The sequence below is a fragment of the Chiloscyllium punctatum genome, chromosome 4 (genome assembly GCF_047496795.1).
Source record: "Chiloscyllium punctatum isolate Juve2018m chromosome 4, sChiPun1.3, whole genome shotgun sequence".
In the NCBI taxonomy this organism is placed as follows: Eukaryota; Metazoa; Chordata; class Chondrichthyes; order Orectolobiformes; family Hemiscylliidae; genus Chiloscyllium; species Chiloscyllium punctatum.
In genome coordinates, this window is record NC_092742.1 from 36,576,110 (window position 1) to 36,590,530 (window position 14,421).

General features: G+C 39.9%; 1 protein-coding gene across 1 annotated transcript in view; it reads right to left on the reverse strand.

The window, feature by feature from the left end:
* Positions 1-14,421, reverse strand: part of lrrc9 (leucine rich repeat containing 9) — a 242,353-nt gene that overhangs the window by 115,488 nt on the left and 112,444 nt on the right. Inside the window, exons 18-19 of the mRNA XM_072568390.1 lie at positions 10,653-10,868; positions 2,859-2,978 (exon numbers count right to left, since the gene is read on the reverse strand). Of these exons, the coding sequence (XP_072424491.1) occupies positions 2,859-2,978; positions 10,653-10,868 (336 nt within the window). The remainder of the gene's footprint in view (positions 1-2,858; positions 2,979-10,652; positions 10,869-14,421) is intronic.

Here is a 14,421-nt window from a genome sequence, read left to right on the forward strand (position 1 = left end):
CTTCCTGACTATCCACAACTCCAACTTTCATTTTGGCTGAAAACTTATTAAACTACCTACGTTTTCATCCAAAGCATTTCAGTATATATTATATATTAATATACATATCACAAGCAACAGAGATCTCAGCACTAATCCTTGTGGAACACCACTGGTCATAGACCTCCAGTTAGGAAAACACCCTTCCACAGCCACCCTCTGTCTTATAAGACCAACCCAATTTTGTGTCCAATTTGCCAACGTACTGTTGATCCTATATGACAATTTTCTGGACCAGCCTACCATGAGGCACCTTGTCAAATGATTTTGTAAAGCCCATGCAGACAATATCCACTGGCCTACCCTCATCAATCATCTTTAATACGTTCTCAAAAGTCACCAAGTTTGAGACAAGATCTCCCTGGCATTAAGCATGCTTTCCCAAATGCTAATAAATCGTGTATCTAAGAATCTTCTCCAATAATTTTCCAAAGTACTGATAATTATACCCAATGCCTTCTTGATATCATATGGAATGAATAAAACTGATTGAAGACCATCTGTGTTTTTGGGGACTTCAAGAGGAGCAGAAATGGTTCATTCACTTAGCGTATTTGGCTGGACACTCTTGAAAATCCTCCAGTCTTGGCTTTTGTACTGATGTACTTAACCATTTCATCATTGAGGATGAAGATATTTATGGAAATTCTCTCTGCTACTCGTTATTATAATTACCTGTCAAGATTTACAACTGGATGTGGCAGGACCACAGGTCCGATCCGTTGCTTTTGGAATCACTTAACTCCATCTATTGTATGGTGCTTCTGTGTGTGGCATGCAAACAGCGTGTTTTGTAGTATTAGTAAACATTAGGCCTAATGATTAGACACTTGGCCAAAGAAGTAGGTTGTTGTGAATGTCAAAAAATGTTAGCTCTGCATTCTATCCATAAATGCGACCAGACCTGCTTAGTTTCTCCAGCAATTTCTGTTTTTGTTTCAATAAAAACATGGTGAGGTTCATGCAAAAACCTCCAGAGCCTAAACCTAGACCATCAAAGGAATGATTGCTAATGCAATGCCTATGGAGCCAGAATTGGAGGAGTAAAGAGATATTGGAGGGTTATAGAAGATAAGAGATAGGATGGGATGAGGCTGGATATGAAATTGAAAAAGAGAGTCAAAAATTTTAAAATCAAATGCTGGACCAGGAGAAAATGCAGGAGAGTGAACACAGGAATGACAGTTAAGTAGGACAAAGTTAGGATACAAGCATATTGTTTTGGTAAGTTCAAGTGTATGAAAATTGCAAGATTGGGAGGTCAGCGAGCATTACATTGAAATTGTCACATCTAGTAGTAACAAAGATATGGATAAGGGTTTAGAGATAAATATAGTCATTTATTTATTAGCATACAAATTGATGCTAGGATAAAAGGATATCACAGAAAAGATGAAGAATTCTCTTCAGCAGGATGGAGTAAGCCAGAAGTCATAATACATGTCACCAATCACATTTTCAGATTCTCAGGAGTTGGGGTTGAGAAAAGTACAATTTTGGAGAAACGAATCTCTGGACTAATCCTACTGACACTACTTATTTCAAACAGAAATAGATGGAAGGATGAAAAGTGACCTGACGCAAGTTGCAGGAGGGCGTGCTTAAGATTCTTCAGACATTGGAATCAGTTCTGGGTCAGGAAGCATTTATTCAAAAAAGAAAGGTTGCACTTCAACAAGTCTTGGACAACTTTCATTAATGCTGGAGAAGGGAAACTAAACTCGAAGAGGTGATGAGAGCCAACATATAAAAGTGGGAAAGAGGACCGAGGTATATTAAGTACTAAAAGTTTTGGATGGTAACAGAAAGGAAACAGTCCGATAATAAATAGGAACAGACTAAGGAGGATTAATAAAGTTGCTACAGTCTCAGAGGGCCAAAGGGCTGCTTTCTCATTAGAAAGAGATGATTGATGCTGAATTTGAACTGAGGATCACCATACTTTGAGTAAGGGGTAAGTTTGAGAAGAAGGGATCTTCATGGTAACCTGATTTAAAAATAGTAAGGACTTTAATATTCAAAGATCCAAAGTACTCAGAATGAATAGCTAAGGAAAATACAGAGGGGAGATAGCAGAATAGAACGGGGAGGATATTGGTCCAGATCTTCTGTGGTGCGATAATCATCGGATTGCCATTCTGCACAAACTTCGTCTTGCCTCAACATTACTTCACACTTGTTGCATGGTGTTCTGAAGCTAGTTTCTCCAAAAAATTGGAGTGCAGCATCCCTTAAAAGGGCTGTAGGATTGGGAACAAACAGGACAGAGCCGCATGCCTTTTCTTTCTTTAGAGTTCCATATTTGGAATTTAAAGTGAAAAGCAAACGATGCATCAGATCTTACCAAAGGTTTTGCAAGACAGCCAAACAGAAAGACAAAGTATTGTATTGTTCACAGTTGTTTGAATAACAGTTAAAGAGGTCTGTGCTTCCATTATGCTTTCTAAAATGTTGTTCAGCCAACCTCAATAGTTAACACTTAAATAACTTGTTTTCTTTATGCAATACAAAAACACATGCACTACCCCCATCACCGTGTCAAGCTGTTTATTTCACTGTGTTACTGAAATCAGCATCTTATCAACTGCTGGACAATGTGTTGTCCTAAAGTGATTATGTAATCAAACACGAATGGGGAATTTGTCAATCCTCGCCCTACTTGGTTGTTAACACTGATTTTGTCTTACCACTACAGGCGTAAAGAAACAGAAAAATTTTCATATTGCCACCAATTCCTTTCAAGCATCAGATTGCATAGCCATCAGTTCACTTCATCCTGAAAACAATTAGGGCTTGGAAGTGGATCTTAAAGTTCTTACCAGGTTTGAAAGGTCATTTAGCTGTGTGAGTTCATTAAAGCTGATAACTAGTTTCTGTAAATTTGAGAGTCTGGAGATACCTTTTAGCTTACGCAGACCATTTCCATGTAAGTTCAAAATCTGCATTGGACCAAACATAAATATAAACAAAATACATTTCAAATTAAATCTCTCAGCATGAATTTATATCTATTTTGCATATTGTTCTCATGAAGTACAGATTCCTATGTTTTCATATACTGGCTCAAAAGACAACAGTTTTTGTTACCATATGATTATAAACTCCAGTAACTACTCAGATCATCATTTTAGAAGACAATATTTTCAACTGAATAGTTTTTATTGCAAATTTTGGAAATGTCTATACTACTGAGTTCTTTGAGGCTGTGACGAGACAAGTTGATGAAGGTCAAGCAGTGGATGTAGTGTATATGGATTTCAGGAAGGCATTTGATAAGGTTCCCCACAGAAAGTTAGGAGGTATGGGATACATGGAAATTTGGCTGTGTGGATACAAAATTGGCTAGCCAAAAGAAGGCAGTGAATAGTAGTGGATAGAAAGCATTCCACCTGGAGGTCAGTGACCAGTGGTGACCCACAGAGATCTGTTCTTGGGTCTCTGCTCTTTGCGGTTTTTATAAATAATTTGTATGAAGATGTGGAAGGGTAGATTAGCAAGTTTGCCAATGACACAAAAGTCGGTGGTGTTTTAGATAATGTTGAGGGCTGTTGCAGTCTATATCAAGACATTGACAGGATACAGAGCTGGGTTGAGAATTGGTAGATGGAGTTCAAACTGGATTCATTTTGGAATGTCAAATTTGAATGCTGAATATAGGGTTAAAGACAGGATTCTTGACAGTGTGGAGGAACAGCAGAGTCTTGGGGTTCACATGCCACCCAAATTGCTGGGGTTAAGAAGTTGTATGGTGTTTTGGCTTTCATTAACAGGGGAATTGAGTTTAAGAGCCATGAGGTTTTGCTGCAGCTCTATAAAACCCTGGTTAGACCACATGTGGAATATTGTGTCTAGTTCTGGTTGCCTTTTTTTAGATTAGATTAGATTACTTACAGTGTGGAAACAGGCCCTTCGGCCCAACAAGTCCACACTGCCCCGCCGAAGCACAACCCACCCATACCTCCACATCTACCCCTTACCTAACACTACAGGCAATTTAGCATGGCCAATTCACCTGACCTGCACATCTTTGGACTGTGGGAGGAAACCGGAGCACCCGGAGGAAACCCACGCAGACACGGGGCGAACGTGCAAACTCCACACAGTCAGTCGCCTGAGGCGGGAATTGAACCCGGGTCTCTGGTGCTGTGAGGCAGCAGTGCTAACCACTGTGCCACCGTGCCGCCTTATTATATGAACGATAGAGATGCTTTAGAGAGAGAGCAGAGGAGATTTACCAGGATGCTGCCTGGATTGGAGGGCATGTCTTAGGAACAGAGGTTGAATGAGCTAGGACTTTTCACTTTAGAGAGAAAGAGGAAGGGAAGTGACTTGTTAGAGGTGTACAAGGTAATGAGACACATAGATAGAGCAGATAGCCAGAGACTTTTCCCCAGGGCAGAAATGGCTGTCATGAGGGGTCATAATAGTAAGGTGATTGGAAGAAGGTAAAGGGGAGATGTCAGAGGTAGGGTCTTTACACAGAGTGGTGGGTGCATGGAAATCACTGCCAGCAGTGATAGTAGAGTCAGAGACATTACGGACATTTAAGAAACTAATGAATAAGCACATGGACGGCATGATGTGCAAGTTAGATTGATCTTAGATTAAGATGAATGCTCGGCACAGCATCATGGGCTGAAGGGCTTGTACCGTGCTGTACTGTTCTATGTTGTCAAACTTATTAACACTCACTTGTCAATTGAATAAATTGTTTGTAATATGATAATTGAAAATAATTAAGAGTCACATAGTAATGGAGTTGAAAAAAAACAAATCATCACAAAGATTCTTTCTAATTTACATATTTTTCTTCAATATTTCATTTCCAGATTCTGCAAGAATAGCCCACACTGTCAATAGAATTCATGACAAGATGATGGATGCTCCATTCTATGTGCTGTAATTTTGTCTACTAACCCCTTTTAAAAGGGATCTCAACAAAAATCTACTGAAAATTCAAATTTATTACATCCACTGGTTCTCCCTTTCTTAGAGTCATAGAGATGTACAGCATTGAAACAGACCCTTCGGTCCAACCCGTCCATGCCGACCAGATATCCCAACCCAATCTAGTCCCACCTGCCAGCACCCAGCCCAAATCCCTCCAAACCCTTCCTATTCATATACCCATCCAAATGCCTCTTAAATGTTGCAATTGTACCAGACTCCACCACATCCTCTGGCAGCTTATTCCATACACGTACCATCCTCTGCATGAAAACGTTGCCCCATAGGTCTCTTTTATATCTTTCCACTCTCACCCTAAACCTATGCCCTCTAGTTCTGGACTCCCTGACCCCAGGGAAAATACTTCATCTATTTATCCTATCCATGCCCCTCATAATTTTGTAAACCTCTATAAGGTCACCCTTCAGCCTCCAACGCTCCAGGGAAAACAGCCCCAGCTGTAGTGCAAATCCTCCAACCCTGGTAGCATCCTTGTAAATCTTTTCTGAACCCTTCCAAGTTTCACAACATCTTTCTGATAGGAAGGAGACCAGAACTGCACGCAATATTCCAACAGTGACCTAGCCAATGTCCTGTATAGCCGCAACATGACCTCCTAACTCCTGTACTCAATACTCTGACCAATAAAGGAAAGCATACCAAATGCCTTCTTCACTATCGTATCTACCTGCGACTCCACTTTCAAGCTATGAACCTGCACTCCAATGTCTCTTTGTTCAGCAACACTCCCTAGGACCTTACCATTAAGTGTATAAGTCCTGCTAAGATTTGCTTTCCCAAAATGCAGCACCTCGCATTTATCAGAATTAAACTCCATCAGCCACTTCTCAGCCCATCTGGTCCAGACCCTGTTGTAATCTGAGGTAACCCTCTTTGCTGTCCACTACACTTCCAATGTTGGTGTCATCTGCAATGTTACTAACTGTACCTCTTAGGCTCGCATCCAAATCATTTATGTAAATGACAAAAAGTAGAGGACCCAATACAGATCCTTGTGGCACTCCACTGGTCACAGGCGTCCAGTCTGAAAAACAACCCTCCACCACCACCCCCTGTTTTCTACCCTTGAGCCAGTTCTGTATCCAAATGGATAGTTCTCCCTGTTTTCTGTGAGATCTAACCTTGCTAACCAGTCTCTCATGGGGAACCTTGTAGAACGCCTTATTGAAGTCCATATAGATCACATCTACTGCTCTGCCCTCATCAATCCTCTTTGTTACTTCTTCAAAAAACTCAACCAAGTATGAGAGACGTGAGTTCCCACGCACAAAGCCATGTTGACTATCCCTAATCAGTCCTTGCCTTTCCAAATACATGTACCTCCTGTCCCTCAGGATTCGCTCCAACGTGCCCACCACCGAGGTCAGGCTCACCGGTCTATAGTTCCCTGGCTTGTCTTTACTACTTTTCTTAAACAGTGGCACCACGTTTGCCAACCTCCAGTCTTCCAGCACCTCACCTGTGACTATCGATGATATAAATATCTCAGCAAGAGGCCCAGCAATCACTTCTCTAGCTTCCCACAGAGTTCTCGGGTATACCTGTTCAGGTCCTGGGGATTTATCCACCTTTACCCGTTTCAAGACATCTAGCACTTCCTCCTCTGTAATCTGGACATTTTGCAAGATGTCACAATCTATTTCCCTACAGTCTATATCTTCCATATCCTTTTCCATAGTAAATACAAAATATTCATTTAGTATCTCCCCCATTTTCTGCGGCTCCACACAAAGGCTGCCTTGCTGATCTTTGAAGGGCCCTATTCTCTCCCTAGTTACCCTATTGTCCTTAATATATTTGTAAAAACTCTTTGGATTCTCCTCAATTCTATTTGCCAACGATATCTCATGTCCCCTTTTTGCTCTCCTGATTTCCCTCTTAAGTATACTCCTACTTTCTTTATACTCTTCTAAGAATTCACGCGATCTATCCTGTCTATACCTGACATATGCTTCCTTCTTTTTCTGAACCAAACCCTCAATTTCTTTAGTCATCCAGCATTCCTTATACCTACCAGCCTTCCCTTTCACCCTGACAGGAATATACTTTCTCTGGATTCTTGTTATCTCATTTCTGAAGGCTTCCCATTTTCCAACCGTCCCTTTATCTGCGGACATCTGCCTCCACTCAGCTTTTGAAAGTTCTTGCCTAATACCGTCAAAAATTGGCCTTTCTCCAATTTAGAACTTCAACTTTTAGATCTGGTCTATCCTTTTCCATCACTATTTTAAAACGAATAGACTTATGGTCGCTGGTCCCAAAGTGCTCCCCCACTGACATCTCAGTCCCTTGCCCTGCCTTATTTCCCAAAAGTAGGTGAAGTTTTGCACCTTCTCTAGTAGGTACATCCACATACTGAATCAGAAAATTGTCTTGTACGCACTTAAGAAATTCCTCTCCATCTAAACCTTTAACACTATGGCAGTCCCAGTCAATGTTTGGAAAGATAGCTGAGATCTCCTTACAAGTTTGTTTCTCAATTTCCCTCTGACTATTAGGGGGTCTATAATACAATCCCAATAAGGTGATCATCCCTTTCTTATTTCTCAGTTCCACCCAAATAACTTCCCTGGATGTATTTCCAGGAATATCCTCCCTCAGCGAGCTAAGCACAGCTTATTCTACTATTTACATTCTCAAAAACTCCAGTAGATTTGTGAAGTGTGATTTGCCTATCATAAACTCATGCTGGCTTTATCGAATTCCATTAATACTTTTCAAATATTTTGTTATTGCAGACTTCAACATTGTAACAGACTTCAACATTTTCCTCACTCCTGATGTTAGAGTAGCTGGTCTGTAATTCTCTTCCTACCTGTTTAAATGGTGGGATTATACTTGCTGAGCCCCACAATCTGTAGGAACTGCTCCAGAATCTATACAGATTTGGAAGTGACCACCGATACATCCAATATTTTTAAGACCACTTTTTTTAGTATGTTGGGATGTAGATTATCAGGACCTTATGATTTGTCAGCCTTTAATCCCATTAATTTCCCAAGCACAATTTTTTTTTAACTAATACTGATCTGCTTAAATTTTGCATTCTCACTAGACTTTTTCCTTCCCCAATATTTTTGGGAGGTTATTTTGCCAACTTTTGAGGACAGAACCAAAATGCGTACACAATTCTTCTACCATTTCTTTATTCCCCATTATAAATTCCCCACTTCTGACTGTAAAGGATCTATATTTATCTTTGCTAATCTTTTTGTTTCTATGTATTTGTAGAAGCATTTAAGTTTCTACATTCCCTACAATTTTACTGTAATGCTCTATTTCCCCTCTGTTGACCAAACATTTGCTGAATTCAAAAGTTCCTAATCCTTCAAGCTTGCTGCTTTCTCTTGTGATTTTATATCTCCTCTTTGAATCTAATACTGTCCATAACTTTATTTATAAGTTATGGTTGAGCTACCTTTCCTCCTTAAATTTGTGCCAGACAAGAATAATTGATTCATGTAATTTATGCATACATTCATTCAACCCATATATATTTTGTTCCAGTTATGAAAAAAATGAGAGTTATTTTTACATTGTTTGTAGATTTCACTCTTTAATTTTTTTATTGGCTTGAAAAATATTTGAAGAACTAGACTACTTTGAAAAAAGGCTCTGCAACAAAGCCATCAGATCCTCATCCTCATTGAAAGTTTAAGGATCCCAAGAGAAATTTACAAACCTGGGATACTATAGCAAGCCAACAAACACACAATTATCTCATACAATATAGGATTAATAAAATCATTCATCTGGAGTTCAAGAATGCCATGACAGTTCACACAAAGAGAAAGGACAAAAATGTACATGTGACAAACACAGAGGAATGTCACAGCTCATGCTCGCAGGCAAAGCAAATGTCCTGCCCAAAAGACTGCTAAACCACAGAGGATAAGTGCACTGCTGGAAAGCCAAAGTGGGATTCAGGAAAGGCAGATGTACATGTGTCATGATCTTCACCTTTCGCAAATAGAAGAAAAAAAAGATGATCCTTCTGTACCTTTGTCAACCTGACAAAGGCCTCTGACAGTGAGATGGAAAACAAAATTGACAGAGCAAGCTTGGCAATGTTGGTCTGTGCAAGAAACTGTGGAGGAAACAAGATTTCCTTATTAGACTCAACTTACAACAAAACTTGATGTATACAAAAGCTATGGTTATATATATCTGAGACCTGGACGACCCATTCCCAAGATATTAAGCAGCTCAACAATTTTGCATGAGATGCATTCAGATCAAATGAGAGAACAAAGTGTCCAACATTGAGATATGTCAAAGAAAAAAAATGTCTGGAATTGAAGCTTTCATTATCAGATGGAGTGGGCTCATAAAACATATGATGGATGATAAAATCCCTAAGGTGGTCATGTGTTCATTTCTTAAGTTTGGGTACCACTTACAGTGATGTTAAGATTCAAGAACATCTTGAAGCCAAACTTCAAGAAATAGGACATGTCTATAATAGAGTGGGAGAATACACAAGAAAGAACAATGAGAAACAGTTGGTGTTGTTTCCTTCAACAGCAAAGAATATGGTAACAAAGGATGAAAGCCAAACAAGAAAAATTGGGCAAGACCATAATTTAAAAAAAAGGTAAAAACAATGACTGCAGATGCTGGAAATCAGATTCTGGATTAGTGGTGCTGGAAGAGCACAGCAGTTCAGGCAGCATCCAAGTAGCTTCGAAATCGACGTTTCGGGCAAAAGCCCTTCATCAGGAAGGGCTTTTGCCCGAAACGTCGATTTCGAAGCTACTTGGATGCTGCCTGAACTGCTGTGCTCTTCCAGCACCACTAATCCAGCACATAATTTTAAAAAAGGCAACTCTTCCTTGCCTACTCTATGGAATGCTTTCTAGCTCTGCAGTTGGGTTTTGCAACCACACTTAGAATACATAACCGAAGACCACAAGAAATTATGGAGAGTTGTGAACACAGCCCAGTCCATCACGAAAACCAGCCTTCCTTCCATTGACTCAGTCTACACTTCCTGCTGCCTCGGGAAAGTGGGCAACATAATCAAAGACCTCTTCCACCCTCTATCAGGCAGAAGATACAAAAATTTGAAAACTAAGAAATGTTTCTTCCCTGCTGTTATCAGACATATGAACAGACCTTTCATATTAAAGTTGATCTTTCTCTGAGCCTTCTCTGTAGCTGTCACACTATATTCTGCATTCTGTTCTATCACCCTGTTGTACTTAAGTAAAGTATGATTTGTCTGACAGCACACAATACAATATTTTACACTGCATCTCAGTAAATGACAATAATAAGTCAAATCAAATCAAACTGATTATACATGCAACAAATGACCATTTATAGTAACAAAGGAAAGCTGACAACTTGCAACTAGAATTTAATCTTGGTTCTTTTAAGTCAAGAACAAAATCATCATCATTGGGTAAATTTCCTTTACAGGGCACAGAAACTATATGGATAATATATCAAATGAAATATCTTCAGTGTAATAGCATCTTAAAATGGTAATGCCAATCATGACTTGGTTTTACAGTTGGAAGAGTTTGAAAATTTTTCAATGTGAAGAAAGATGAGCATCCTTAGGGCAATCTCTGACAGTTAGTGAGATAAGCAAATTGCCTTCACTAAGCATCTTTTTTTACATGTACATGACTGGAACTTACTGTGATTTGACTCAATATTGAAGCTCCAGAAGCAGAAAGTAAAGTCATCTCCTCCAGATTTGGAATTTTATGACTTTGCGTCACAATTGGATCCATTTTTAACACTTCTTCGTCAAATGCCATGGCTCGCTGTATGATCAATATTTCTGCTTTACTCTGCTTCCTTGGATGTATTTTGTTTTCAGAAAAAGCAGAATAAAATGACTGCCCATCATTCTAAATAAATTCAATTCGGACAAAAAAAATGATTAAGTACATTCATTGTAAACTTTGAAAATGCTATCTTTATTTTTATTAGATTTTCCTACTTCCCTCCATTATTGACCAAACTTGAAATGAAAAGTTGGCTGAATCTGTTATTTGCACCATGAGCTACAATGCAAAGTCAGTTATATCAGATATAACATACAAAATATATTATTGCAAGTTAAATACAAGAAATGCCATAAGAGTTTTTTTTCCATCCACTCGTTTCAATTATTAATATTGGTTACCAATCTCTTGAGAAAGGACTTGGGTCTTTTTTCTAAGAGCTGGAAAAGCGCAGCAGGTCAGGCAGCATCCAAGGAGCAAGAGAATCGACGCTTCGGGCATGAGCCCTTCTTCAGGAATGAGGAAAGTGTGCTAAGCAGGCTAAGATAAAAGGTAGGAAGGAGGGACTTGGGGGAGGGGCATTGGAAATGCGATAGGTGGAAGGAGGTCAAAGTGAGGGTGATAGGCTGGAGTGGGGGTAGGGGCGGAGAGGTCAGGAAGAAGATTGCAGGTTAGGAAGGTTCGAGGGTTGGGACTGAGACAAGGTGGAGAGGGGGGAAATGAAGAAACTGGAGAAGTCTGAGTTCATCCCTTGTGGTTGGAGGGTTCCTAGGCGGAAGATGAGGCGCTTTCCCTCCAACCGTCGTGTTGCTACGGTCTGGCGATGGAGGAGTCCGAGGACCTGCATGTCCTTGGTGGAGTGGGAGTGGGAGTTAAGAGTTGACCCACGACCTCACTTCCTCTTTTTTCTAAGATCCATGTATTGAACGAGTGTTTATTTTAATTTTAAGACTTTTAACCAGGTATCTCTACTACTATATTTTGTCATTATCTTGAATTCACTTGTTTCAATGATATCTCCACATATTTATAGTGGAAACTGAACTCTGAGGAGGCATGCACTCTGTGTAGAAGTTAAGACTTTAGAAAAGGGCTCCAGAAAGATAAAATAAGTATAGCTGAAAATTAAATATTAAAATTGTTATTTATCTATTGGCTTATTTGAAGTCTATATGTAGTTATAGCTTCCAATAAATCCAATGAATTAAAAAGATGCTATTGGTTTTACTCAGTGACTTGAGAAATAGGGAAATCTGTATCAGCATTTCTGTTGAGGTAAAGATGACGGCAGATGTATGAGACTTTGGTTTAATCCAAATGAGATGCTGAGAGGCCATATGGGATTAATGAGGTCAAAAGGAGCTGAAACGCAACTGGACTTCAAACAGGCACCAGCATTGGCTTTGTCACTAGAAAATACAGCAAGTGGAGATTATGAGTTACAGGGTATTCCGATAAAAGTGAACACCCTCGCCAGGCTGACTGAGCTTAGGGAACAGCTCTTGAGTGTAGTCAATTGTACAGCCTCGCTCACGACATATCCTGAGCAGAGGGACAGTAGGTCAGTCCACAGCAATACCCCAAAGTAAAACCAAGCCTCAGCCAAACGGTTAAAGTTTTCTCAAGGATCCAGGCTGGCAGGCCATTGTAGTTGCTGCTTGTATGCGGGCTTGAGACAGCAAAACAGTCCCAATAGGCCTGAATTGAGTAATAGAATTCATAGGCCAGTATCCAGAACAGTGCACATCCATGGAAAGCCCATCTGCAGCTGGTTTGGAACAGTTAAATGATTTGGCAACATCCATATCAGTGCCAATAAAAATGTCTAGTTAAATTGTTATCCAGTTTTAATGGAGTTTGATACTAACACACCTGTATCAGTGATTGAACAACCAGTTTTCCCCAAAATATGATCTGGCTTCCAGACCTTAAGTTTGCATAGGACCTCAGCTAGTCTGAGAACCTATACCAGGGAGCCTTTACTGATTAAGGGTCCAACTTCGGGTTCCAATCTCTTATATAAAACACAGTTAGTTGTTACCACTGATTGTAGTAGAAGGATCAGGTCCCAAGCTTGATGGGGTGGAATTGGTTGAGAAAGATTCAATTTTATTGGCTCAACATGTCTCAATTAGAACATATCTGCCCGAGTGAAGTCCTAATTAAATACCTGGAAGTTTTTCAGGAAGGTCTATGGACTATCAAAGGAGCCAAGATCATCTCATATATTGACCAGGATGCAATTTCACAGTTCTGCAAGGCCCGCCCAGTGTCATTTGCCTCACGGGCAAAACTAAAAGCAGATATCAGGAGGCTGGAAAACAAACGAAGTTTGTGGCATGAGTAGCACCAGTTGTCCTGATAGTGAACCCTGACAGGTTGGTCCACTTTTGTGGGGATTTCAAACAAATGGTAAACTGCTTTTTGCAGCTAGAAAAACACCCAATCCCTCACATAGAAGACTTATACAAAATTGGTGAAGCTGGGCATGAGCCAAGTATGCTTGCAATGAGAAGGGTAGATGAAGATTACCAGAAGTATACTGCAATGAATACCCACAGAGGTTTGTACCAATGTATGAAACTGCCATTTGGGTATCATCAGTCTGTGCCATTTTTCAGCGGATGATGGAGAACATCTACAAGATCTACCCCAGGTTGCCATTCATCTAGATGACCTGATAATAACAGGGAAGACCAAATGTAGCACTTCCAGAACTTGGCTATAGTGCTTAAAGGTTTCTTCAAACCAGGCATATGCCTTAGGAGGGAAAAATGTATGTTCCAGGCACTCCAAGTGACCTGCTTGGGTTACAGAATCCACAGACTGAGTTACACCCACTGGAAGATAAAATAAGGGTAATCAAAGGTGCACTGTCTCTCTCATGTTTTTTGTATCAGAGCTTAGGTCTTTCCTTGGGTTGGTGAATTACTACAGAAAATTCATAGGCACTATGCTGGCACTTTTACATCTGCTATTGAAAAAGAGTCAGTCCTAGAGATGATCTTGTAGCCAAGAAGTAGCCCAGACAAGGCCCTAAAGGCAGTGGTGGTGAAGTATCGGCCGAGTGGCAAAGATGGCTCCTAAGGACCGCCAACTTCAATATTCGTTGGGTCTAGTGGAAACAGCTGCATATGGTGTGGAGGGATGACACAGGCACCAATGATGGTGATGAGCTGACTCAACACTGTTGGACTTCTTCAAGCTATACCTTTTTTCACTTATTAATAAATTATTCAAACTGGCGCTATATTGTGGCACCAAATGAAAGCTTTTCTCTATATTTTATTGTATTATTACTGTAAAACATACATGACAATAAGATCAAACTTAATACATTTATGGATATAAATTTATAATAGTAATGGACCACAAGCCCCTGTTCAGGCTACTTAAAAAAAGACAAGGTTGTGCCACCCATAGCTTCAGGTTGAATTCAGTTTGCACTCTTATTCGGAGTGCATATAATTACAAGTTGGAATACAATCCAAGTGGAAAATGTGGATGCCTCAAACTGCCCCCAAATGGCACATACACTACCAGTACTGCTGCCACAAGAACAATTTTCTGAAAAAATTTCTAAACACTCTTCTGGTCACCACTGACAATATCAGAGCTTGTTGTTGGCAACTTTTTAAATATTTAAATTTGTGAAATCTGGACATCGCTGAATGCA